Genomic DNA, 25,309 nt, shown 5'->3' on the forward strand with positions numbered 1-25,309 from the left:
TATATACGTCATGAACTTAGATGCAAAAATCCTTAACAGAATTCTACCCAATAGAATTCAAAAAAATACCAAAAAAATAACTCAGCATGACCAAGTGGGATTCATACCAGGAATCCAGGGATGATTCAACATTACAAAAACAATTAATTTAATCCATCATATAAATAAACCAAAAGACAAGAATCACATGATTTTATCAATTGATGCAGAAAAGGCATTTGACAAAGTCCAACACCCATTCATGATAAAAAACTCTCAGCAAAATAGGAATAGAAAGAAAATTCCTCAACATAATAAAGGGCATTTATACAAGGCCAACAGCCAACATCACCCTAAATGGAGATAGCCTGAAAACATTCCCCTTGAGATTGGGAACCAGACAAGGGTGCCCTTCATCACCACTCTTATTCAACATTGTGCTGCAGGTCCTAGCCAGAGCAATTAGGCTCTATAAAGAAATAAAGGGCATTCAGATTGCCAAGGAAGAAGTAAAAGTATCTCTGTTTGCATCTGACATGATCTTACACACAAAAAACCCTAAAGAATCCTCAAGAAATCTGTTGAACCTAATAGTTCAGCAGAGTGTCAGGATAGAAGATAAACGTACAAAAATCATTTGGATTCCTCTACACCAACAAAAAGAACATCGAAGAGGAAACCAAGAAATCAAAGCCATTTACAGTAGCCCCCAAGAAGATAAAATACTTTGGAATAAATCTTACCAGAAATGTAAAAGTTTTATACAAGAAAACTATGAAACACTTCTGCAAGAATCCAAAAGAGACCTACAAAAGTGGGAAAACATACCTTGCTCATGCATAGGAAGACTTAACATTGTAAATTTATCTATTCTACCAAAAGCAATCCATAGATTTAATGCAATTCCGATCCAAATTCCAATGACATTTTAATGAGGCAGAGAAACAAATCACCAACTTCATATGCAAGAGAAAGAGGCCCCGGATAAGTAAAGCATTACCGAAAAAGAAGAACAAAGTAGGAGGCCTCATTCTGCCTGAATTTAGAACCTATTAAACCTCCACAGTAGTCAAAACAGCCTGGTACTGGTACAACAAGAGATACAGAGACCAATGGAACAGAATTGAGAATCCAGACATAAATCCATCCAAATATGACAGCTGATATTTGACAAAGGCCCCAAAGCAGTTAAATGGGGAAAAGACAGCCTTTTTAACAAACGATGCTGACATAAAACCCAGTGCCGTCGAGTCGATTCCAACTCATAGCGACCCTATCTGACAGAGTAGAACTGCCTGATAGAGTTTCCAAAGAGCGCCTGGCGGATTTGAACTGCTGACCCTTTGATTAGCAGCCGTAGCACTTAACCACTACACCACCAGGGTTTTCAATCTGGATATTTATCTTCAAAAAATTGAAACAAGGCCCATATCTCACACCATGGACAAAAACATACTAAAAATGGATCAAAGTCCTAAATATAAAATCTAAAACAATAAAGATTATGGAAGAAAAAATAGGGACAATGTTAGCAGCCTTAATACATGGCATAAACAGTATTCAAAACGTTACTGACAATGCAGAAGAAAAAGTACATAATTGGGAGCTTCTAAAAATGAAACACCTATTCTCATCCAAAGACTTCGCCAAAAGAGTAAAAAGATTAACTACAGACTGGGAAAAGTTTTTGTCTATGACATTTCCATTCAGAGCCTGATCTCTAAAATCTACATGATTCTGCTAAAACTCAACCACCCAATTAAAAAATGGGCAAAAGATATGAACAAACACTTCACTAAAGAAGATATTCAGGCAGCTAACAGATACATGAGAAAATGCTCTCGATCATTAGCCATTAAAAAAAAAAAAAAAAGCCATTAGAGAAATGCAAATCAAAAACTACAATGAGATGCCATCTCACTGAAACAAAGCTGGCATTAATCCAAAAAACACAAAATAATAAATGTTGGAGAGGTTGTGGAGAGACTGGAACACTTATACAACGCTGGTGGGAATGTAAAATGGTACAACCACTTTGGAAATCGATTTGGTGCTTCCTTAAAAAGCTAGAAATAAAACTACTATATGATCCAGCAATCCCACTTCTCAGGATATATCCTAGAGAAATAAGAGCCTTTACACGAACAGATATATGCACACCCATATTCATTGAAGCACTGTTTACAATAGCAAAAAGATGGAAGCAACCAAGGTGCCCACCAACGGAAGAATGGATAAATAAATTATGGTACTTTCACACAATGGAATACTACACATCGAGAAAGAACAGTGATGAATCCATGACACATTTCATAACATGGAGGGATCTGTAAGACATTATGCTGAGTGAAATTAGTCAGTTGCAAAAGGACAAATATTGTATAAGACCACTATTATAAGAACTTGAGAAATCGTTTAAACAGAGAAGAAAATATTTTTTGATGGTTGCGAGAGGGGTGAAGGAGTGAGGGTGGAAGAGGGGTTTTCACTAATTAAATTTTTTTTTTTTTATAAGAATTAGTTTAGGTGGTGAGAAACACAACACACAATACAGGCGAGTTCAGCATAACTGGAGTAAAGCAAAAGCAAAGAAGTTTCCTGAATAAACTGAATGCTTCTAAGGCCAGGGTAGCAGGGGCCATGGTTTCAGGGGACATCTAAGTCAATTGGCATAATAAAATCTATTAAGAAAACATTCTGCATCCCACTTTGCAGAATGGCATCTGGGGTCTTAAATGCTAGCAAGCGGCCATCTAAGATGCATCAATTGGTCTCAACTCACCTGGACCAAAGGAGAATGAAGAACACCAAGGACACAAGGTAATTATGAGCCCAAGAGACAGAAAGGGCCACATAAACCAGAGACTACATCAGCCTGAGACTAAAAGAACTAGATGGTGCCTGGCTACAGCTGATGCCTGCCCTGACAGGGACCACAACAGAGAACCCCTGAGGGAACAGGAGAGTAGTGGGTTGCAGGCCCCAAATTCTCGTAAAAGACCAGACTTAATGGTCTGGCTGAGACTAGAAGAACCCCGGTGGTCATGGCCCCCAGACCTTCCGTTATCCCAGGACAGGGACCATTCCCAAAGCCAACTCTTCAGACAGGGATTTGACTGGACAATGGGATAGAAAAGATGCTGGTGAGGAGTGAGCTTCTTGGATCAAGCAGACACTTGAGACTATGTTGACATCTTCTATCTGGAGGGGAGATGAGAGGGTAGAGGGGATTAGAAGCTGGTGGAATGGGCATGAAAGAGTGAGTGAAGAGAAGGAATGTGCTGTCTCATTAGGGGGAGAACAATTAGGAGTATACAGCAAGGTGTATATAAGTTTTTGTATGAGAGACTGACTTGATTTGTAAGCTTTCACTTAAAGCACAGTTAAAAAAAAACACTTAAGCAATTATTTTCTGCTAGAATATGAGCTCCTGAAGAAAAATAACTATCTATAATATTCACTACATCATACCAGCCATTAGCACAGTGAGCAGCCCATAGTAACCACTCAAATAATTTTTAAATGAATAAATGAGTGAATACTTAGTACATACTGGGAGAGGGTACATAGTGTCCTAAAAGTCACTTTCACACACACACACACACACACACACACACTCCTGTATACAAAAACACATACCTTTGTACATATATATACATATGTATGTGATTCTTAGTCCTCAATTTATAATAATCCACATTTCTTCCCCTAACACGTCTTCCTTTCTCCTTTTAGTTTTCCATACTAGCACTGTCAGCTTTCCCCAAACTTTTGGAAAGACGTAAGCTTTTACACTGTAGAAAAGTAAATTATTCTCGGCACATTCATGTCTTTAGTGTTTTTTCTGTGTCCATCATTAGTTTCAATGCCATTGAATGTCTGCCTTAGCTTGCAAAGAAGACACATTTATCTTTTCATAATGCTTGTTCACAATGCTGTCAATAAATATGTTTAATAAAAACATCGAGAGGACAATGGGATGGTAATGTTTATTCTGATAAAGCAGAGTAGTAAGTAAAGCTAAGAAGTCAGAGAGGTTGGGAAAGAAATTTTGGGGACCCCATTCAAACTGAAGAAACCCTGGTGGGGTAGTGGTTAAGTGCTATGGCTGCTAACCAAGAGGTCGGCAGTTCAAATCCTCCAGGCTGTCTTTGGAAACTCTATGTGACAGTTCTACTCTGTCCTGAAAACTCACTATGAGTCGAAATCGACTCGACGGGAGTGGGTTTTTATTCAAACTGAGTATATAACAATTGTACATTTCTTGACTAAGGACCGTGTTCTGACATTCTGCTTGCTTAATAACAAACTTCAAACATTCGTGTCAAACTAAGATTATGGCCACCTTATTAACTATTTTAATAATGGTGTTTACTAAGAATCCATTCAGCATTAACTATTATACCCAACTGTTTATTCCAATTGTTTAATATTATTCTGGAAGAACTCTTGATGAAGATTTGGTAGTTAAGTCAGCAAAGTATTGGAAGGTATAGAACAGACATTGGAGTGTAAATTCCTGAATCAAGACCCAAGTCACATATTTACTGGGGGAGAAAGCACAGGAATGGTGAATTCAGAAACTTACAGTTTATGACTGAAACCCACGGAGAACCTTCCTTCACCCTAAATTCAAACCAAATCATAGCAGCAGCTACTCTAAAGCAGATGAAAATACTTGATAATACCTGTACCTCTATGAATAAGAAGGGGGAAATTCCCTTTTTAAGACATAAGGTAATAATCTCAGAGAAATTAAGTAATTTGTCCTAGACCACATGGTTAGAAGGTAGCAGAGATAATGTGTCTTCAGATAAGATCAGCTTTATCTGAATCTTCTGTCTCTCTCTTTCTTTCTCTCTCTCCCTCTCTTTGGTATAAAATACTGTTCTCCAGGTCTAGTTAGGTCTTTCATATCTAGTTTCAGAAAATGAAATCCATTCTTTAAAACATCCCAAAATTTTGACCTGAAACGTCACTTGACCTCCCTTAGTATTTGCTCGCTTTTTTCCTCCTAAGCTCAAATACTGGGGCTTCTCAGCCTCTCGAGGCCTCCATCCTTAGCAGAGAGCCTTGAGAATTCTCCAGCGAATGCCCAGCTTCAGCAGAGGCTCCCAAAGAGAAGCTGCTGAGCTCTTCAAAAAGGCCCTGTTTTTTAAACAGAATATTCATGTAGCTGAGCTACCACCTATCCTGAACTCTGACTGGAAATATGTACTCCCATCCCTTTTCTCCCAGCTGCTGGTGATCAGGTATGTGCTGTATCACATAGAGAGCAGCAAGGAGCACAGAGATAACTGGGACCCAGAGGACCAGGGATATCACTGGACTCTCAGTCTGAGATACCTGTTAAATCTCTGCTTCAGGTTATTCAAGACAGTCCTGAGAGGCAATTGGACTGGGGAGAGGAGACCTACCGTTACAGCCTTGGCTTTGTCAATGTATGTGACCTTCTAAAAACCAACTTCATCTATCTGGAACATTAATCCCCTTTTCTTTAAAATGGGAATTGTAATCTCTACTTTTCCTACCTTAAGCTTGTAACATAAGAATTAAACATCGAAGTGAATTTATCAGTGTTCTGTAACAGTTAAATTCTACACTAATAAAATGAGGAATTTTGTAGACTGTCACCAACACCAATGCTGATAATCAGAAATGCCTTTGTGTCCAATTATATGAGGAATAGGAGCCCGTGAGAACCAGGGTGTCAGTGGGATCACTGCTCAGCCCATCCCTGCTCTCTCTCTGCCAGAAGCCCTAGGAGAATATCTCTTTCTCCCAATAAATTAGACAATCTAATTTAGACGTGAAGAAAGGCTCAAAAGTGCAAAAGTCTAGTGGAGAAATCAGCTGACTCTTCTCTGATCCATTAATATGGAGGTGGATGTCTTTGAGAAGATAAAGTAGAATAATTGTCCTAAAAATTATCCTGCTACATCTTTTTTTTTTTTCTTCACCCATTCATTCATATATTCGTGCATTCATTCAACATTCAGCAAACTTCATTAGGTTCCAAGCCTGTTCCAGGGTTGCAATTCTATTGATGTAAATTCCTTCTCTCTGATGCTGGCCATGAGTTGCATTTACAACTTTTTTTATTTTTATTTTTTGCCTCATCACACCCTTTACCTGCCAAAATATAATATGCAAGGAGCATATTTGGAAGAGGAGCTCTAGTGACACAGTGGTTAAAAGCACTCTGCTGCTAACCGAAAGGTGGTCAGTTGGAACCTACAAGGCGCTCTGTGGAAGAAAGTTGTGGCAGCCTGCTTCCATAAGGATTACAGCCTTGGAAACCCTATGGGGCAGTTCTTCTCTGTCCGCTAGGGTCACTATGGGTCAGAATTGACTCGATGGCAAAAAGTTTGGTTTATTTGGTTATATTTGGAAGGGGGTAGGGAAATCATAGCTGAGATAGCATACTATGAATACCCCTTTTCACTAAACAGGCAGAACAACCCTCCCCTGTCTGGAGATAGACAGGTGAAATAAATGATTTCAGACGTTTTTTCTATTTCTCAAACTCTCTGAGTTGTCTCAGAATAAGAAAGAAGTATGGAAACCAGCTTCACTGTGAGTCCACTAGCTAGCACGCCACACATGTATTGTTGCATGCCTCCTTTGTTGATAGAAATTTTATCCTTCTTTATTTCCATTCCTTTTTAAAATGATCTTATCATTTTCTCTCTCAATGACTGTTAATTTCAGAGCAAGGTCACCTTGTTGTTTGTGCCTCCCACAGCCTGCTTTGGAAATCCTGTGATATCCGTTTTTTGCTGTCCAGTCCATGTCCTCTCCAGGGTTTCATTTCTCTTCTCTGTTCTCCCTCTCTCCTAACTGCCCTTCTTTATATCGTTTTCTTGTTTCTCCTTTGGAATCACAAAACAAGTGTTTTTTTTTATTATTATATTAATTATTAAATTATTATGTTATTATTATTTGTCTTTATTTGAAGTGTGAGTGGTAAAAGTTAGGTATGAACCTTTCTTTTGTCATCCTCAGCCCTTCAATGTCCTTCTACTTTACTGAGAAGAAGGAAGCCTTTTGAACAAGTACCCTCATCTTCCCGTTCCTCTTCCTTATCATATCCTTGTGTCTTCACTAGTCCTGTAGATCTTCTCTTAGAGGAAAATTACACAAAATAATGGACTTTTTCCTATTCCTTCCCACCTGCTGTTAACTTAAGCCCTTATACTCCTTCTTCACTCTGAAAATATTCTCTAAAAAAAAAAAAAAGAATGACCTCACCATCATCACAATTTTTTTTTAATTCTCCTACTACTTCATCTTTTTTCTTTTTAACAATCAACACTGATGACTTGACTGTTGATATTCCATGTGCATATTTTCATCCTGTTTTTCTGATTCTCTGTCTTTTCTATTTCCAATTTAATCTGAAATAGTCCCAGTGTTAGAGAATAATCGTCGTTCTTCCCTTTCCTCATTGTATATACTAGTAGCTTTAACCATGCTCAGGTAAGACATTCTGTAGCTCAATCCACACTCAAACAAATGATTGCTACATGTAATATTTTCAACACATTCTCCCAGGAATTCCTTTTTCAGCTCACATTCAGCACACCCTAAGCAGAACTCAGCCCCAAAACATGTTTCTTCTCTATTGTCACCCATCTTGGCTCATCTAATGTTATACATAGGATGGAAACAGCCATCACAGACTTGTCCAAGGTAGGAAACTCACAAGTTTTTATTATTTATTTTTCATTTTTCTGACTCTTGTAAAGGCTAAAGCACTATGAAGTAGTAGTAGAGGATATAGTGTAAAGACATTGTGGAGATCCTGAAACACACTTTCAGGGTTTGAATCCCATTCTCAGCCACTGCTTGTTTTGTAATCTTACCCTGATCATGTCACCTCTCTATGTCACAGTTGTTATTTTTTTACCTGTAATATGAGCCTAAGAACAGAACATACATCACAGGATTGCTGTGAGAGTTGAATAAGGTAAGAAATATCAGGCATTTAGAAAGGTGACAGGCACATAATATATCTTTAAATGTTTTATGCGTCTGATAATATACCACTCAGGCTATATTAATATGCATAGAACTCAAGGTAGAGTGCCTTGCAATAAATGAAATTGAATAAAAGCTGTAAGGCAGAAAAAAGGAGACCTCCATCTGAGGTATTATAGGAATAGGCCTATGACCCTGTATCATCTCGATTGAAGCCCCAGAGGCAGAGTTCACTCTGAGAGCCTTCAAATTTGGCTTCCTCAGTCCAACCTACAAATTAAAGACTTTCCCTGGCCACTTCAGGTTCTTCTTCTTTGTTCCTTTGGCTTTAAACTTGATGCATACCTCATCTGCATCCCTATCCTCTACATCTGGCCCCAGTTTAGCTGCCCTGATGTCTCCTGGTCTCTCTCAGAATTAAGACCCAAAGACCCCTTTCCTAGAATTACTTCTTTTCTGAAGGCCTACCTCTTCTCAGATGTTCCTCGGGTCAGAACTGCACACCACCATTTACCTCTTCATCCACCAAAATCTTTTATATAGAGACAGGAGAAACATCTCTCTGGTCAAAAGCTACAAGGTCCAGGATTTCAGCAAAAGCTTACTGAACACTTACTCTGCCCTTCATGGTGGACTCCTCAGGTAAATTACAAACACATTTGAAGGCACATCACGTGCATCTGATTTTAGTAGAAGATTATGCAAAAAGTATATCATACCAATTTTTTGCAATACAGATTCTCAATGGTTTGGTGATTGAATTGAAGATTCATCAGGAAGTAACATATGAAAGAAGTATCATTGGAAGCAACCTCATTAAACCTCTGAGAGGTTAACACTGATGGTCATACCTCCATAAGGCTAAACCACATGATACCCATAGGCTACAGCAATCTCCTATAATGAACCCCTTCCTAGACCCTCTAGAGAAAGGCTAGTAGATCAGATCTCCCGATTCTCTGTCAATCCATCTGCAGAACCTTCCTGCTTCATTGGTCCTGGGACATTTAGGTGAGTGGGAATTCAGCTCTATCCTTCTCCAGGAATCACATTCTATTTTGCAGATTGTTGAATCCAAGATTATAAGCCATGACAATACATTATAATAGCAGCCTCCAAAAAGCTACTTTCTTCCTGACGGGCTTCCAAGGTCTGGAAGATCTCCATGGCTGGATCTCTATCCCCTTCTGCTCCACCTACTTGACAGTTATTGTAGGGAACCTGACCATCCTCCACGTCATCCACACTGATGCTACCCTCCATGAGCCCATGTACTATTTCTTGGCTATGCTGGCCCTCACAGACTTGGGCCTTTGCCTTTCCACACTACCCACTGTCCTGGGCATCTTCTGGTTTGATGCAAGAGAGATTGGCATCCCTGCCTGCTTCACTCAGCTCTTCTTTATTCATACCTTGTCTCTACTGGAATCTTCAGTTCTATTGTCCATGTCCATTGACCGCTATGTGGCCATCTGCAACCCTCTGCGTTACTCTACCATCCTGACACCTGCAAGAAGTGTCAAGATGGGACTGAGCTCAGTGCTTAGAAGTGCCTTCCTCATCCTTCCCCTGCCATTTCTCCTTAAACGCTTTCAGTACTGCCGCTCCCATGTACTGGCCCATGCCTACTGTCTACACCTGGAGATCATGAAGCTGGCCTGCTCAAGCATCATCATCAACCATATCTACGGGCTCTTTGTTGTAGCCTGCACTGTGGGTGTGGACTTGATCCTCATCTTCCTCTCCTATGCCCTTATCCTACACACTGTACTGAGCACTGCCTCCCACCAGGAGCAACTCCGGGCCCTCAACACCTGTGTCTCCCATATCTGTGCTGTGCTACTGTTCTACATCCCAATGATTGGCTTGTCTCTTGTGCACCGCTTTGGTGAACATCTGCCCCACATTGTACACCTTCTCATGTCTTATGTGTATCTTCTGGTACCACCTCTCATGAACCCGATCGTCTACAGCATCAAGACGAAGCAGATCCGACTACGCATTGTTAAGAAGTTTCAGTTTGTAAAGACACTTAGATGTTTTCAGCAGAATTAGCGTAGGATAGAGTGCCACGTTTGGTCATAAATCCGTTATAACTTTAGTTTCAGCTATGCTATAGGAAAAACAACTAACTCCGTATTATTATCAAAAAAGGAATTACCTGTGTGATACACTGGCTGTGTGACTTTGGGAATGTTACCTACTTCCCTGTTTTTTAGCTTCCTCAATTGCAGAATGAGCATGAAAATACTTATAAGGTTTTCCTCTTATGGATTTTGTGAAGATTCAGTGAGATAATTTATGTAAATCTCTTAACAGTGCCTGAGACATATAAAATTCTGAATAAATATTAACTGTTATTTGAGAAAATCCAAAATTGTGTATAAATGTTATTTTTCATTCCTCTGGGCAGTGAAATTTTATCTATGATTTATCTTTTTAAAATTTTTACTTTAACCCCTTTTGTATTCCTTTATTAAAATTATGGTATTTTTAAATTCATTTGCAACAGATTACCACACACACGTACTCACGCCCCTAGAAATGCTGGTCTGGGGCTATATTAGAATGACTTTTTTATGAAGGTGCTCACTAAACACACATCCACAAAGTAGAGGAAAAGACCAGGTTTCCTGGAAGTTGGAGAAAAGTTATCAAATTGGAAGGAAAAAATATATTCATGGATAATCCTCAAATGAAGACATAGAAGCTGAGAGTGGTCACTCACCAGCTGAGTGACTAGTCAAGGGATATGATTTGTTCATTTATTTGTTCTCTACATTGCTGGAGTGGAAAGATGGGGGGAAAGCATGTATTATTTTATGTTTGCTTGCTCGATATTTGTCTCATTTTTGTGTTCAGCCACATAAAAAGCTACACACATGCATACACTATTGCTCTTTGCGAGTGTATTTTGATGCTGTGTGTGTGTGTGTGTTTGGCTGTTCCATGCTTACTTGTGTTCTTGGATATGTCCCAGTTAGCCTGTTTGTGTATATGCATCTCCATACATTCCACATTTGTCTAGATACATGTGGAGTGAATTATGTCAGTTTATATATTCACATAGGTGGGTATGTCCTCCCTTAGGGCTTTATCTGGTATCAGTGGAAGAAGAGAAAGTTTTAGCTCAACTAGTCCCTTCTCTTTCTAGTTACCTTGGCTTGACTCCAGATACCCAAAGGAGGTCATTGCAAATTGGGTATAACCTCATCATACAAATAAGTAATTTGGAAAGAAAACTAGATCTGCAACTAGGTCCCTTCATTTAGACAGGAGACCTAGAGGGAGGGGTGGTTGGTGAACAGAATTCTTCTTCCAGGTTCAGAGCAAGGACAGCCTTAGTGATATGCTAATTAGACAGTGGCATTTTGTGATCTGTAAAACAGATATACCCTATCCTAAACTGTCATGTTTTTCTCTTTGTTGTAGAACTTACTTTAAAAATTCATTGAAATATGGCCTGAAAGCATACTTCAACTCAAACCTACTGTCATCTACTTTGCCTAAAATACTACATAAAATTCAGGCTTATGTTGTAAAATAGTCTGTGATAATGGAGACTCAATTGTGCTGTGATTAAATGCAACTGATTTTAGGAAGGAAGGAAGACATTTCTTCATATTAGCTGCTGCATGTCTGACTATTCCTGTATTTTTTAATTTCTCTTACTAGGCTAATAAATTAGATCACTGTTAACTTTTTTTCTTATCTTATGATACAAGAAAATGCATGGACATCTCTCATACTTAATTGAAGCAAGTTTAAATATTTGAATCACACCACTTATGTCAGTTATTAGTTTATTGCCTCTCAGCTCCAAATTCACTTTTTGCCAATCTCTGATAAGGGAGATGAACCTCTTAAGTATTTCTGTTTTGTCAGCCTGCATGATGTTAAACCTTCAGCAGAGGGCACTGGATGTACAGTGAAGGAGGATGGGGTCTCTTCCTGGTTCCAGGATGCCCATCTAGCTATGCTCCTGCAATGTGTATGGCTCTTTTTAGTAGTGACTGGTGGCCAGCAGCAGGTGGCAGCTCCTGTGAATGGCTTTGGACTTCAAGTTCAGCAGCACTCCCAAGGGCAGGTAATAACTTCCAGGGGTGTCTCAGCTTGCTTCCATGACGTTCATCAGTGATGACTTCTCAGTGAGTCAACAGCTTCCCAGCAGCTTTCTAGTGACTGCAGCTGGTGTTCCTGCTGAATTTCCAGAAAGTCAACAGTAATCAATATGGACAACACGCTGGCAAATTTCATTGTCATCCCGGCAGGTGGTCCTCCCCCAACCCCCTACATCAGCCTGATAATTACTGATCAGCTTTGGCACAGAACAACTTCATGAACTTCTCTGTCACCCAGTGGGCTTCAACCATATGCTCTCCAATGAGGCTGGAATCCCAGCCTTGGAGAAGATTCTTCCCCTGAATTTTTGTTCCTTCCTTGAATACTCTCCCTAAGCTCTAGAGCCCTGGAGTGTCCCTTAGTTTTTTTTCTTTGTTTTGTTGGGTTTTTTGTTTGTTTGGTTGTTTGTTTTTTACCTCTCTTAGTTCATTCCCTCTTACTCTGATATCGTTTTTGTTGTTGTTGTAGAGAATAGTTTCAGCAAAACATACACTAATTCAAAAGTTTCCACATGTACAATTCACTGACACTGATTACATTTTTCTAGTTATGCAACTGTTCTTACCCTCCTTTTCTGAGTTGTTCCTCCCCCCAATAACATAAACTCACAGTCCCTGAAGGTTCCTGTCTAACCTTTCAAGTTAGTGTTGTCATTTTGATTCCACATAGATAGCTCTTAATAGAACATAATGATCAAAGCAGACATTTTTACTAGTTAAGCTAAACTACTGTTTGGTTTTAAGATTTCAGAGGATATTTTTGGTTTGAGGTTTAAAGATTATCTCAGGACAGTATTTCAGGGATTCATCCAGCCTCCACGGCTTCAAAAAGTCTGGAATCCATGAGAATTTGAATTTCTGCTCTGCATCTCCCACTTTTGATCAGGCTTCTTCTGTAGAATCTTTGATCAGAATATTCAGTAATGGCAACCTGACACCATCCAGTTCTTCTGGTCTCACGGCAAAGGAGGCAGTTGTTTATGGAGGCAATTAGCCACACATTCCTTTTCCTCCTCCCATTTACTGACTCTCCTTCCTTCTCTATTGCTCCAGGTGAATAGAAACCAGTTGTGCCTTGGATGATCACATTCAAGCTTTTAAAACCCCAGACACTACACAAGGAACTAGTAGGTAGAATGGAAGCACTAAAAACTTTATTAGGCAAATTAACTTGGATGTCCCATGAAGCCATGACTCTAAAACTTCAAACCATGGAACTGAGATCCATGAGGTGGCTGGTTGTACATACGCAGCCTCAGCACCTACTCTTTTTTTTTTTGTCATTGTTGTAAATATATGTATCACACAACTTTTTCCAAGTCACCTTTTTACAAGTGTACAATTTATTGACAGTAATTACGATAATCAGCTTTGCAACCCTACTCTTGATCAATGTGATTTTTCTATCACCAGTAACCCCTTTTCCCCCCTCCCTCTCATCTCCGATAAGCTCTAACAAACTTTGTTCTCTGTATATGTGCCTTTTCTTCTGCTTTTATGTAAGTGAGGTCATACAATATTTGTCCTTTTGTGACTGACTTATTTCACTCTACACAATGTCCTTCAAGCTCCATCCGTGCTGTAGCATGTATCAAGACTTCATTTCTCGAACTAGCTGAGTAGTATTCCACTGCATGTATGTACCACATTTTGTTTATTCTTTCATCTGCTGATAGGCATTTAGGTTGTTTCCACATTTTGGCTATTGTGAATACTGCTGTGATGAACCTTGGTGTACAAGTCTCTGTCTGAGTCTCTGCTTTCAAGTCTTTTGTGTGTATACCTAGGCATAGAATTGCTAGGTCATGTGCTAGTTCTATTCTTAGTTTTTTTGAGAAATCATCACACTGTTTTCCACAATGTTTGTACCATTTCACATTCCCACCAGGAATGGATAAGGGTTCCAATTTCCCCACATCCTCACCAACATTTTTTTTTATCTTATCCACCCTAAAAAAAAAACAAACCAAACTCATTACCATCAAGTCGATTCTGACTCATAACGGCCCTATAGGACAGAGTAGAACTGCCCCATAGAATTTTCAAGGAGTGCCGAATGAAATGGTGTCTTGTTGTGGTTTTGATTTGCAACTCTCTGATGGCTAATGACATTGAGCATCGTTTTATGTGTTTGGTGACCATTTGAATGTCCTCTTTGGTGAAATGTTTATTCAAGTCCTTTCCCCAATTTATGATTGGGTTATTTGTCTTTCTGTTGTTAAGTTGTTGAAGTTTATATATATATATATATATATATATATATAGGCTATTAGATTCCTACAGGATATATGGTTTCTGGCTTCAATATCATTTTAATAAGATGCTATATTAATTTTTTTTTGTTAAATCAAAATCTTGATGAGAAACCATCTCACCCCAGCATTACTGGCATGATTCAGTAAAACAAGAAATAACAAATGTTGCAGAGGCTGCGGGGAGATCAGAACTCTCTTATGCACTGCTGGTGGGAATGCAAAATGATGGAACCATTTTGGAAAATTATATGGTATGTCCTTAGAAAGCTAGAAATAGAAATACTATATGGTCCAGAGATCCCACTCCTAGGAACATATCCTAGAGAAATAAGTGTCGTCACATGAATAGACATATATACACCCATGTTCACTGCAGCATTGTTCACAATAGAAAAAAGATGGAAACAACCTAAATGCCCATCAAGAGATGAATGAATAAACAAACTGTAAAACATACACACAATGGAGTATTATGCAACAATAAAGAACAAAGATGAATCTGTGAAGCATCTCATAACACAGATGAATCTGGAGGACATTATGAGTAAAATAAGTCAATCACAAAAGGACTAATATAGTATGAAACTACAACTGTAAAAACCCATGAAAAAGTTTACATTAAAAAAAAAAATCTTTGATGGTTATGAGGGAGGGAAAGGGTAGGGATAGAAGAACACTTAATAGACAATAGGTAAATGGAAATTTTGGTGAAGGGTAAGACAGTACACAATACTGAGGAAGCCAGCACAACATGTACCAGGCAAGGTCTTAGTAGCTCCATAGACATATACAAATTTCCCAAGGGACCAAATTGCTGGACTGAGGGCTGTGGGGACCATGGTCTTGGGGAATATCTAGCTCAATTAGCATAACATAGTTTATAAAGGAAATGTTCTACATTCTACTTTGGTGAGTAGCATCTGGGGGTCTTAAAAGCCTGTGAGTGGCCATCTAGGATACGCCACTGGTCTCACCCCTTCAGGAGCAAGGAAGAATGAAGAAAACTAAAAATACAAGAGAAAGATTAGTCCAAAGGACTAATGGACCACATCTACCACAGCCTCCACCAGACTGAGTTGAGTACAACCAGATGGTGCCCAGCTACAATCACTGACTGCTCTGACAGGGATCACAATAGGGAGCCCTTGAAAGACATGGAGAAAAATGTAGAACAAAATTCTAACTCAAAAAGAAAGACCAAACTTGCTGTCCTGACAGAGACTGGAGAAATCCTGAAAGTATGGCCCTAGACACCATCTCAGCTCAGTAATGAGGTCACTCCTGAGATTTACCCTTCAGCCAAAGATTGAATAAGCCCTTGGAACAAAACAAGACTAAAGGGGTGGACCAGCCCTGGGGCAGAGACTGGAAGGCAGCAGGGAATAGGAAAGCTGGTAATAGGGAACACAGGGTTGAGATGGGAGAGTGTTGACATGTCGTGGGGTTGTTAAACAATGTCATAGAACAATTTTATAATCAGAAAAATATAGTCATGCCACTGTGAAGGAATTAATACCACTTTTTTTTTATATATATATATGCTACGGCTGCTAACCAAAGGGTCGGCAGTTTGAATCCGCCAGGCGCTCCTTGGAAACTCTATAGGGCAGTTCTACTCCATCCTGTAGGGTCGCTATGAGCTGGAATCAACTCGAGGGCACTGGGTTTTGGGTATATCATATAAAGCCAATATAGTAACAATTGTAGCATTTCCCCTTAAAAACCTTAGTTTTAAATAGCTACTTTGAAGAAGAACATTCTTATACAATGGAAAATTTGTATGCAGATTTCAATTGAGTACCATGGTTTTATTTTTCTCTTTTCCTTCATGGTGATTTTTTTGTTTGTTTTTTTGCCGAACCAAGAATTTCTAAGGGATAAATTTTTCCTTAGGCAAAACGTTTCCTATTTTGTAGCTATGACACATACTGACATATATAAAGGGTCTACATTAGTTACAACTAATCAGTTCTCTTTAAAAAAAAAGTAAAAAGCAAAGACTGTGATAAGCCAAGTTTCGATCGTGGCCCCAGTTTCTTTATAACAGAAGAACAACCATAATTTTTGAGGTACAAATTTTGCCCCTGAATATTCTGCTTTCCATTGCTAGATCATTAACAGCTACAAACAAGAGAACAAATCTTGCATGTCTATAAATTCAGGTTGACAACTGTGAATCAGTCGCTGTAGTTCAACCTATTTGTGACTGTGCCAAGAAATGACAAAATTAGTGAACTTTTATTCCGCAGATATTTACTAGGTGGCAGATGTGTCTTGAACCTAATTCTATGTGCTTGAAGCTCACAAATTAAGAAATAACCCTGTAACAGAAAATTGCAATGTGTCTCACAAAATGTTCTATATCTTCTATTTGCTAGAACCTACTCTATTCTGTATATATATATATATTTACTCTATTCTGTATATTAGCCATGTATTCTGAGTGAATGTGAATCCAATGTTCACCTGAAAAAATCTCTGTCTTCTTACATAAGGCTAATTTATTTGAATATAAACAATCACATAATTTCATGGAATTACCTTTTTGCTGGATGGGCTTGTCAATTAAAAAAAAAAGCATATAGATTCAATTATCTGTATTTGTGAATATTTTAAGTAACCTCTCTCGGATATTTTTGGTTTTGGCACCATATATGATGGGGTTCAACACGGGAGGGATAAGGAGGTAAATGTTTGCTATGAAGATGTGGATATGTGGAGCAATGCTACATCCAAATCTGTGGGTGATAAAAGAAAAAAAGGCAGGTGTGAAAAACACTAAGATGACCCAAACAGGAGTGTCACACAAGTTCAAGGTCTTGAGTCTAGCCTTCTTTGATGGGAGCGGAAACACAGCATGAAGAATAAAATACGAGAGCAGATTATCAATATGAAATCTAATCCAAGAGTAAGGAAGGCCAGAACTAAGCCATAGATTCTCTGGGGCCTACTATTCACATAAACCAGTTTGATCAGGGACATGAATTCACAATAGGTGTAGGAGATGACAGTTTTGCAGTAGGGAAACCTCAGCAGTAAAAAAGGATGGGAAGTCAGTAGGATAGTTCCATGTAAGGCAATGGTCAGACTCAAACTCACGATCACTCCAGGTGTCAGGATGCTGGAATACCTCAGAGGGTTGCAGATGGCCACATAACGGTCAAAGGCCATTGCGGACAACTCCATGGTGGACAGTGAATGGATAAAGACTATCTGGGTGAGGCAAGCTTTAAAGTTTATTTCTCTGTCATTGAACCAGAAAAGACTGAAGATTTTAGAATGGTAGCAGCACTAAGCATCAGATCATTCACAGACAGCATGCACAGGAAGAGATACATGGGTTCATGCAGAGTGGGGTCTATCTTGTTGATGAACATGAAAGCACAATTTCCCATCAAAGCAAGAAGGTAGACCAGGCAGAAGGGGATGGAAATCCAGATGTGGGCAGTTTCAAGTCCCAGGATTCCAAGGAGGATCAAGGTTGTTGGGTGGAAATTAGTTCTGTTTTGCACCAACATTTTCAGAGTCACTGGACCTGCTCTATTTTGAGTGTTTTCAAAATCACTTTAAACATATCAACCAAAAAAAAAAAAAAAAAAAAAAAAAACCCAAACCCACTGCCATTGAGTCGATTTCAACTTGTAGTAGCCCTGGCAGATTAGAACTGCCGATCTCTTAGTTAGCAGCTGTAGCACTTAACCACTACACCACCAGGGTTTCCAAATATCAAATATAGGTAATATCCTTTGTTTATACCTAAAATATTTGGTGACAATCCAATGGCATATCAGCTAGCAGGAAAGTTGTTACCACATTCAGAGACTGTGAAGAGGATGTAGAATTGGCTAGTAAGACTTTCTTTAATCTCAAAATTCAAAAGAAGAAAGAGACAGTGGATTCGTCTCCAGGAAAAAGAGAAAACAGAATCTAAAGTTAGGATTTACCACTTCATATCTCCTTTATGCTCCACTATATAAACACTACTTAGCAAGTGTTAAAAATATTGCATGTTCTTCTTTTGCTTTTATTTTCATTAAACGAGTAAATGAAATGAGAGGCAAAAAATTATCTCTCTGATTGTAAACCATCTTTTCCCCTATAAGATTCATTTTACTCTTATCATAGGAAAATTGTCTATTAGTCTCTTGGTGGCCGAAATGTTTAAGTGCTTGGCTGCTAACCAAAAGATGGGTGGTTCTAGTCCACCCAGAGGCACCTTGAAATAAAGGCTTGCAAATCAACTTCTGAAAAATCAGCATTGAAAACCCTGTACAGCATAGTTCTACTTTAACATGCACGAGGACCCCGTGGGTTGGAGTTGACTCAATGATGACTGGTTTTTGTTGATGTTTTTAATCCATCATAAAAGACAAATTGATATTTCAGATTAAATATGTTTATCATACCAAAAAAAAAAAAAAACCCAAAACGAAGCCCACTGCCATTGCAGATCACATCCTTGGAGAATTTTGTGCTCACTACAGCACTATCCTCAGGGATCAACAATTAAGTAACCTGTGGGTATTAGGGTCATGATCATAACTCTTTCATTGCAGTTTTTGGGGACAAAGCACATATAAGGTACATAGGGAAAATAATGGGCTGCACATTCTCTGGTCTATTACAATTTCATAGCCCTACTTTTTTTAACAGTAGGGTGATGATTCACTAGAACTTGTGGCAATGTTAATAAGATATCATCAATGAACTTTCTGGTTAAAATTTTATATTTCCGTCATATATTAGGTATGATATATCAGCTTATCTGATCCTATGTTATTATTTAAAAAAAGTTTTTCAGACTTTTATGAGTATTAAAATGGATAGTATATAAAATAAATTTTCCCAGGTACCATGTGGCAAATGAAAAGTCATATTTATTATTACTGTTATTTTTATATCAATATTACCTTTCGAATATAAGCCTGGAATCCTTAGTCCCCAATGAACATGAAGAATAAAAAACAGTGCTGAACAGTGTTATTAAGTTCCCTGTTAGTTCTTAACTGATAGCCTTGGAAAGAACTGCAGAATTAGCAGTGATAATCATTGATAACCAAAGAAAAAGATGAGCCAAAGCAGAGAGACAAACCACCATAGATAATGTAGAGAACTCTTTGTCCTCTTTTCCACCATTTCTTATAACCATTTCCAGGTACTGACTCTCCTGGCACCATTAACTGTATCACTTGATTTTTTCTTACAATGTTCCTGTTAACCCACCAACTACCTAATTTTTACACTTGCCTAATTACTCGTATGCTCGTGTGGGTATGCAAGAATTATAACTAGAGTCAAATAAGAGTTTTTTATCTTTATTTTAATGATTATAGACCTTTTACCCCTCTGTGCTGCAAAAGACTTAAACTGTGTTATAAAAAACAATAAAGAGATTCACAGTGCATTTATGTTCATTTTATTGCCAAATTAAAATGGAATAATAGGGACACATTAAACTGGTTAATTACCTATTAAGATGTTACTCTAGTACGTTTGGGTGGCAATAGGAGGAAAATGGGGGCTCTGGTCACCATTGTTGTTCAGTGGTGGCTAAGGGAAATGAGAATGACCTGCTAATGTGTGGGCCTTTCTAGGTCTCTTAGGTTCACATACAGTCTTTATAGGCTTTTCTACTTCTTTGGAAGATAATTTCACTTAATAATGTGATGGCCAAAATCATGACAAAATAAAATTCATTTTAAGAACACGAGGAAGAGGTAAAACCTTAAAGAGAGAAGGCTAAAGCCTACTCTGCATCTGTTTGGACAGAATTTACCTCATGTTAAAATTTTTTTGTGCTAGTTTATACAGATACATTGTGGATTTTTTTTTTTTTTTAACCAACTTGTGAATGTTTAGGAAAGTATTTTCAAGTTTCTATAGATTTCTATAGTGAAGATTCAAATGATAAGATTTCCGATAGTTAAGGATTTCTAAAGTTTGAACTTAAAAGGTGATTCAGGTGTATCCAATTCTGGTCAAGTTAGAATAACAGGGACCCTCCCGAAACAACTAAAAAACCATAAAAATTTATGAAGCAAAACCTTTCAATATATTGGGAATGCTGAGAGATGGGGAACAAATGAGTTGAAGCCTACAATTGCCAAGCTTACTGCCTGGAGAAAGTGATTGCCTGGTGTGATGGATTGAATTGTGCCCCCCCAAAATATCTATCAACTTAGCTGGGCCATGAGTCCCAGTATTGTGTGATCATCCACAATTTTATGTGATTTCCCTATGTATTGTAAATCCTATCACTATGATGAAACAAGATGGATTAGCAGCAGTTTTACTGATGAGATATACAAGATTAGATAGTGTTCTAAGCCATTCTCTTTGAGATATAAAAGAGAGAAGCAACCAGAGAGACATGGGGACCTCATACCACCAAGAAAGCAGTGTGAGGAACAGATTGCGTCTTTTGGACCTGAGGTTCCTGCGCTGAGATGTCCCAGGCCAAAAGAAGATTGACGACAAGGACCTTCCTCCAGAGCCGACAGAGACAGAAAGCCTTCCCCTGTAGCTGATGCCCTGAATTTGGGCTTGTAGCTTACTAGACAGTGAGAGAATAATCTTCTTTTTGTTAAAACTATCCGCTTGTGATATTTCTGTTATAGCAGCACTAGATCACTAAGACACCTAGGGTACAAAAGAGTAGAACCCAGGCAGAGCCAGCTGGTTTTCTGAGTTGAGGAGCTAGAGCAGGGATTATGAGGAGAAAATGTTAGAATCAGTAGATCAGAGGGCCAGAGGGAAGAGATCTGCACAGAGAGGGAACTCCAGTGATACTCAAAAGCTCACCTTTCAGTATAGTCTTCAGCACCAATCAGTCTATGTGTAAGGAAACTACCCAAAACTGAAGAAAGAACCACTCAAAAATTTCAAGAGAAAAATACTTGAAGGTCCCATGAGGCCAGGCATAGTGCTTCTTCCAACAATCTACACTGGAAATTTTCATAATTTATGGTGATATAGACTACTAAGAGAAGTCCCTAGATGGCATGAATGGTTGAGTGCTTGACTACTAACTGAAAGACTGGTACTTCAAGCCTGCCCAGAGGTACCTCGGTAGAAAGGCCTGGTGATCCATTTCCAAAAAATCACAGCCTTGAAAACCCTACAGAGCACAGTTCTACTCTGCAACACATGAAGTTAGCATGAGTCAGAATCAACTTGATGGCAATTAGTTAAATTTTAGAGTAATGGGGGGGGTCTTATCACAGTAGTGGGGCAAAATGAACCCTAAATAAAATATTACTCTGGTTCCACAAAACTCTCCTACCATTTCACATAAAAATAAAACCAAAGCCAATTTTTTGCCATTGAGTCTGACTCACAGCAACCCTACAGGCAGAACAGAGCTCTTCCATAGGGTTTCCAAAGCTGTTATCTTTGTGGAAGCAGATCATTAGGTCTTTTCTACCACAGACCTGCACTGCCAAACTTTAGGTTAGCAGCTGAGCATTTATCCGTTGTGCCACCAGGGCTCCACATAGCAAAGCTTAAAATCAAGAACTGAAAATATCAACCAGTGTTCAAACAACAAAGTCGGAGAACAAAACTCAAAAATATTTATAGGAATGGAAAAAATATTCAGCACCCGAAAAGGCAAAATTCACAATCTGGCATCCATTCTAATGTACCTGTTATGGAAAGAAGTAGGAAGACATCTTACATTGAAGAGAAAAATTAATCAGTTAAAGCTGACCCAGAAATGGCACGAATATTAGAATTAATAGACAAGGGCATTTAAAGAACTATTATAAATGTATTTCATATGTCAAAAAGTTAGAGAAAAGGTAAAACGTAAGTAGAAATATGGAAGACATGAAATGACCCAAAACAAATTTACTAAGGTTAAAATTACAATGTTTGAAATGAAACATATGCTGGGTGGATTTTCTAGGGAATCACATATTGCAGAATAGTAGATTAGTGAACTTGAAGATATATTAATTGACACTATCCAAGATGAAAGACAAATGAAATGATTAAAAAAATAAGATTCAATGAACTGTAGAACAACTTCAAGCAGTCAAATTAAAATGTTATTGGAATCCTTGATGAAGAAAAGAGAACGGAGCTTGAGTTTTTTTTCATATCTAATAAATATTACAAATCTACATATCCAGGAAGTTCAACACACCAAAACTACAAGAAATTCGAAGTAAACAACACAAAACCAAGAAAAACAAACCTCTTGTTGTAGAATCAGTTCCAACTCATGGCAACCCCATGTGTTACAGAGAAGTACTGTACTGCTCCACAGGATATTTTAGGTTGTAATCTTTACGGAACCAGATACCAGTGCCACTGGGTGGGTTCAAAAGGTAAACTTTTAGTTGTGTGCAAACCATTTGTGCCACCCAGGGGCCAAAACAACACAAAGGTGCACCAAAATCTATTTTCTCAAAGACAATGATAAAGAAAAAATCTCAAAAATAGCCAAAGAAAAAGATACATTATACACACAGGAACAAAGAAGGATGATAGTAGATCTCACTAGAAACACCACCAACTAGAAGAGAGCTAAGCAATATAAGTAGATTAGTCCTGAAATTAATGTATATTATTACATATCTGTTCCCCCACAAAAGCAATTGGAAACATTGGAAAAAACTGTCAAAATCAACTTTTTCAGAACTCAGGGAAAGTGTCCTGGCAAAAATCTGAGGAGTTTATAATCCTAGAAAAATATTTAAGTTCAGTAAGGGACTGTTTTTTTGTTTTTTTTAAGAACACTGAGCTTTGGGTATTTTCATTGTCCTCGTCCTATTTCTCTCTCCTCAGTACATGGTCACCTTGCAACTACTGCAGCTGTGAAAACAAGCATAGCAGAGGGTGGAGAAGGAGAGAATCTACTTTTAATTTTAAATCTGTTGCAATAATTGTAAATTAGTTCATTCTGTGCATGTAATATTTTCTTTAAAAAATGGATAATTCTGTTTTAACTCCAAAATATATCATGGTACAAGTATTATTCTCTAATTCAATATTTTTACAACTGCTACCAATTTGAGAAGAATACACCATATCTGATAAGTGAATCTTTGGTGAAGAAAATATGAATGAATTATTATCCCCACTCTAGAAATCACGAGTTTAGAGGTCATAATCTGCATCGGCAACAAAGACTAACTCTAAATATCCTTTCAATATAAACTTAGTAATGATTTAATAAATCCCAAAATCTAATTTTTTTTTTTTTATACTAATTACTAGATTTAGTCGGACAAATTATAGTAATTAAAAGTGTTTTCCAAATCTTTTTTCTCCTTACAATCTGTCTTCTATCCATTCTACTGCTCACTGGAATCAAAATGTTTACCATTATTTCCTAGCCTAATACGAATCTCAAGTTTAATGAAAATAATTCTACTCTAAGATAATCCTGCTTCATTTCAAATTTTTTAATGGTTTAAATACACTTCCCTTTTAAAAAAAATTTTTTTTTTTTTTGATGATCTGGGGAATCACAAACCCCTGCAAAGTGAAATACTTTTAATTGTTAAGATTTTAAAGAATCCCTGCCTGATCCTTTTGGTTTTAACACCATAAATAATGGGGTTCATCATAGGTGGAATAAGGAGATACACATTAGCTATGAAAATGTGGATATGTGGAGCAATGTGGTGGCCAAACCTGTGGGTGAGAAAGGAGAAAAAGGCTGGTGTATAAAATATCAAAATGACCCATACATGGGAGACACAGGTGCTTAAGGTTTTGAGGCGGGCTGCCTTGGATGGGAGATGGAAGACAGTGAGCAGGATAAGAACATAGGAACAAATGATCAAGATGAAGTCTAGCCCCCCTGTTAGGAAGGCCACAATTAGGCCGTAGGCTCGGCGAATCTTGGTTTTATCACAAACCAGCTTTCTCAGGGCCATGAACTCACAATAAGTATGGGAAATGACATTGGTTTTGCAGTAGGAGAGCCACCTTAGAAGGAAGGCATGTGGACTGAGGAGTACAGCTCCTCTAAGGACAATGGCCAAACCCAACCCTACAATACCTGCAGGTGTCCGAATGGTAGAATGTCTCAGTGGGAGGCAAATGGCCACATAGCGGTCTAAAGACATGGCCAACATAAATCCAGATTCCATGGTAGTCAGAGAATGGATAAAGTACATTTGAGTGAGGCAGGCTTCAAAATAGATCTCTCTGTCATTGAACCAAAAGAGGCTGAGTATCTTGGGAAGTGTAGAAGAAGTGAGCATCAAGTCAGTCCCAGAGAGCATGCATAGAAAGAGGTACATAGGTTCATGCAGCTTGGGGTCTGACTTGACAATTAATAAAAGAGCAGAATTTCCCATCAGTGCCAGCAGGTAGACCAGGCAGAAAGGGATGGAGATCCAGATGTGGGCAGCCTCCAGCCCTGGAATGCCAAGCAGTAAGAAGGTGGCAGGTTGCTGATTTGTCCTGTTAAAAGCTATCATTATGCAAAAAATGAATGCTCAATAAATGGTTCCAAATTAAAATAATGAAAACTGTAAATACAGGAATACAAAAGTTTCTTCATTCTTATGGTCTGTGAGAGATGTTGACATCTTGATAACGTACCATTTGCTTTTGAATTATTTCCTCTGTAGTATCTTCTTTCATTGCTTCAAGTGCTTTCTCACAGACGACGCAGGGACTGTAAAGGAAGAAAGCTGTAATTACAACATATTTTCACTTGTTTAAGTAATGACCTCAACTTTTTTTCAGAAAGCCTTGCTCAGCGGGCTAGGTAGCATAAGAGAGGCAGTAGTTGATGTATTCCTAAATATGGAGATATAATTGTCTAACATGTGAGAGAGTTGGTAAAAGTCCAAGTATAATGAATATTAGTCATGTGTATATTAACCAATTTCATCCTTTTTCAATAATATGCTTGTGAATAACAGGACAAAGGGACATGGAAATATCAAAGAACATTAGAGTCAATTAGTTGAGAGAGCAGAGTGAAGAGAGGCATGGCCATAGCTGGTAATA

At 38.3% G+C, this 25,309-nt stretch overlaps 2 protein-coding genes and 1 pseudogene across 2 annotated transcripts; 1 reads left to right on the plus strand and 2 right to left on the minus strand.

Moving 5' to 3' along the window:
- The first annotated feature begins 8,712 nt into the window (after positions 1–8,712).
- On the plus strand, positions 8,713–10,470 carry LOC100671515 (olfactory receptor 51G1). The gene has a single exon (XM_003421536.3). The coding sequence runs from the start codon at positions 9,049–9,051 to the stop codon at positions 10,012–10,014; it is 966 nt and encodes a 321-aa protein (XP_003421584.2). The 5' UTR covers positions 8,713–9,048; the 3' UTR covers positions 10,015–10,470.
- Positions 10,471–16,922: 6,452 nt separating this feature from the next.
- LOC100653698 (olfactory receptor 52E8-like) lies at positions 16,923–17,853 on the minus strand (annotated as a pseudogene).
- Positions 17,854–23,808: 5,955 nt separating this feature from the next.
- On the minus strand, positions 23,809–24,926 carry LOC100677688 (olfactory receptor 52K2-like). The gene has a single exon (XM_003421437.2). The coding sequence runs from the start codon at positions 24,769–24,771 to the stop codon at positions 23,809–23,811; it is 963 nt and encodes a 320-aa protein (XP_003421485.2). The 5' UTR covers positions 24,772–24,926.
- Between the last annotated feature and the right edge of the window lie 383 nt (positions 24,927–25,309).

This window comes from Loxodonta africana, chromosome 7 (assembly GCF_030014295.1).
Source record: "Loxodonta africana isolate mLoxAfr1 chromosome 7, mLoxAfr1.hap2, whole genome shotgun sequence".
Taxonomy (NCBI): Eukaryota; Metazoa; Chordata; class Mammalia; order Proboscidea; family Elephantidae; genus Loxodonta; species Loxodonta africana.

Excerpts from the sequence above, each read along its gene's own strand:
- LOC100671515 (XM_003421536.3), top strand. The coding sequence starts at position 9,049 with ATGACAATACATTATAATAGCAGCCTCCAAAAAGCTACTTTCTTCCTG.
- LOC100677688 (XM_003421437.2), bottom strand. The coding sequence starts at position 24,771 with ATGATAGCTTTTAACAGGACAAATCAGCAACCTGCCACCTTCTTACTG.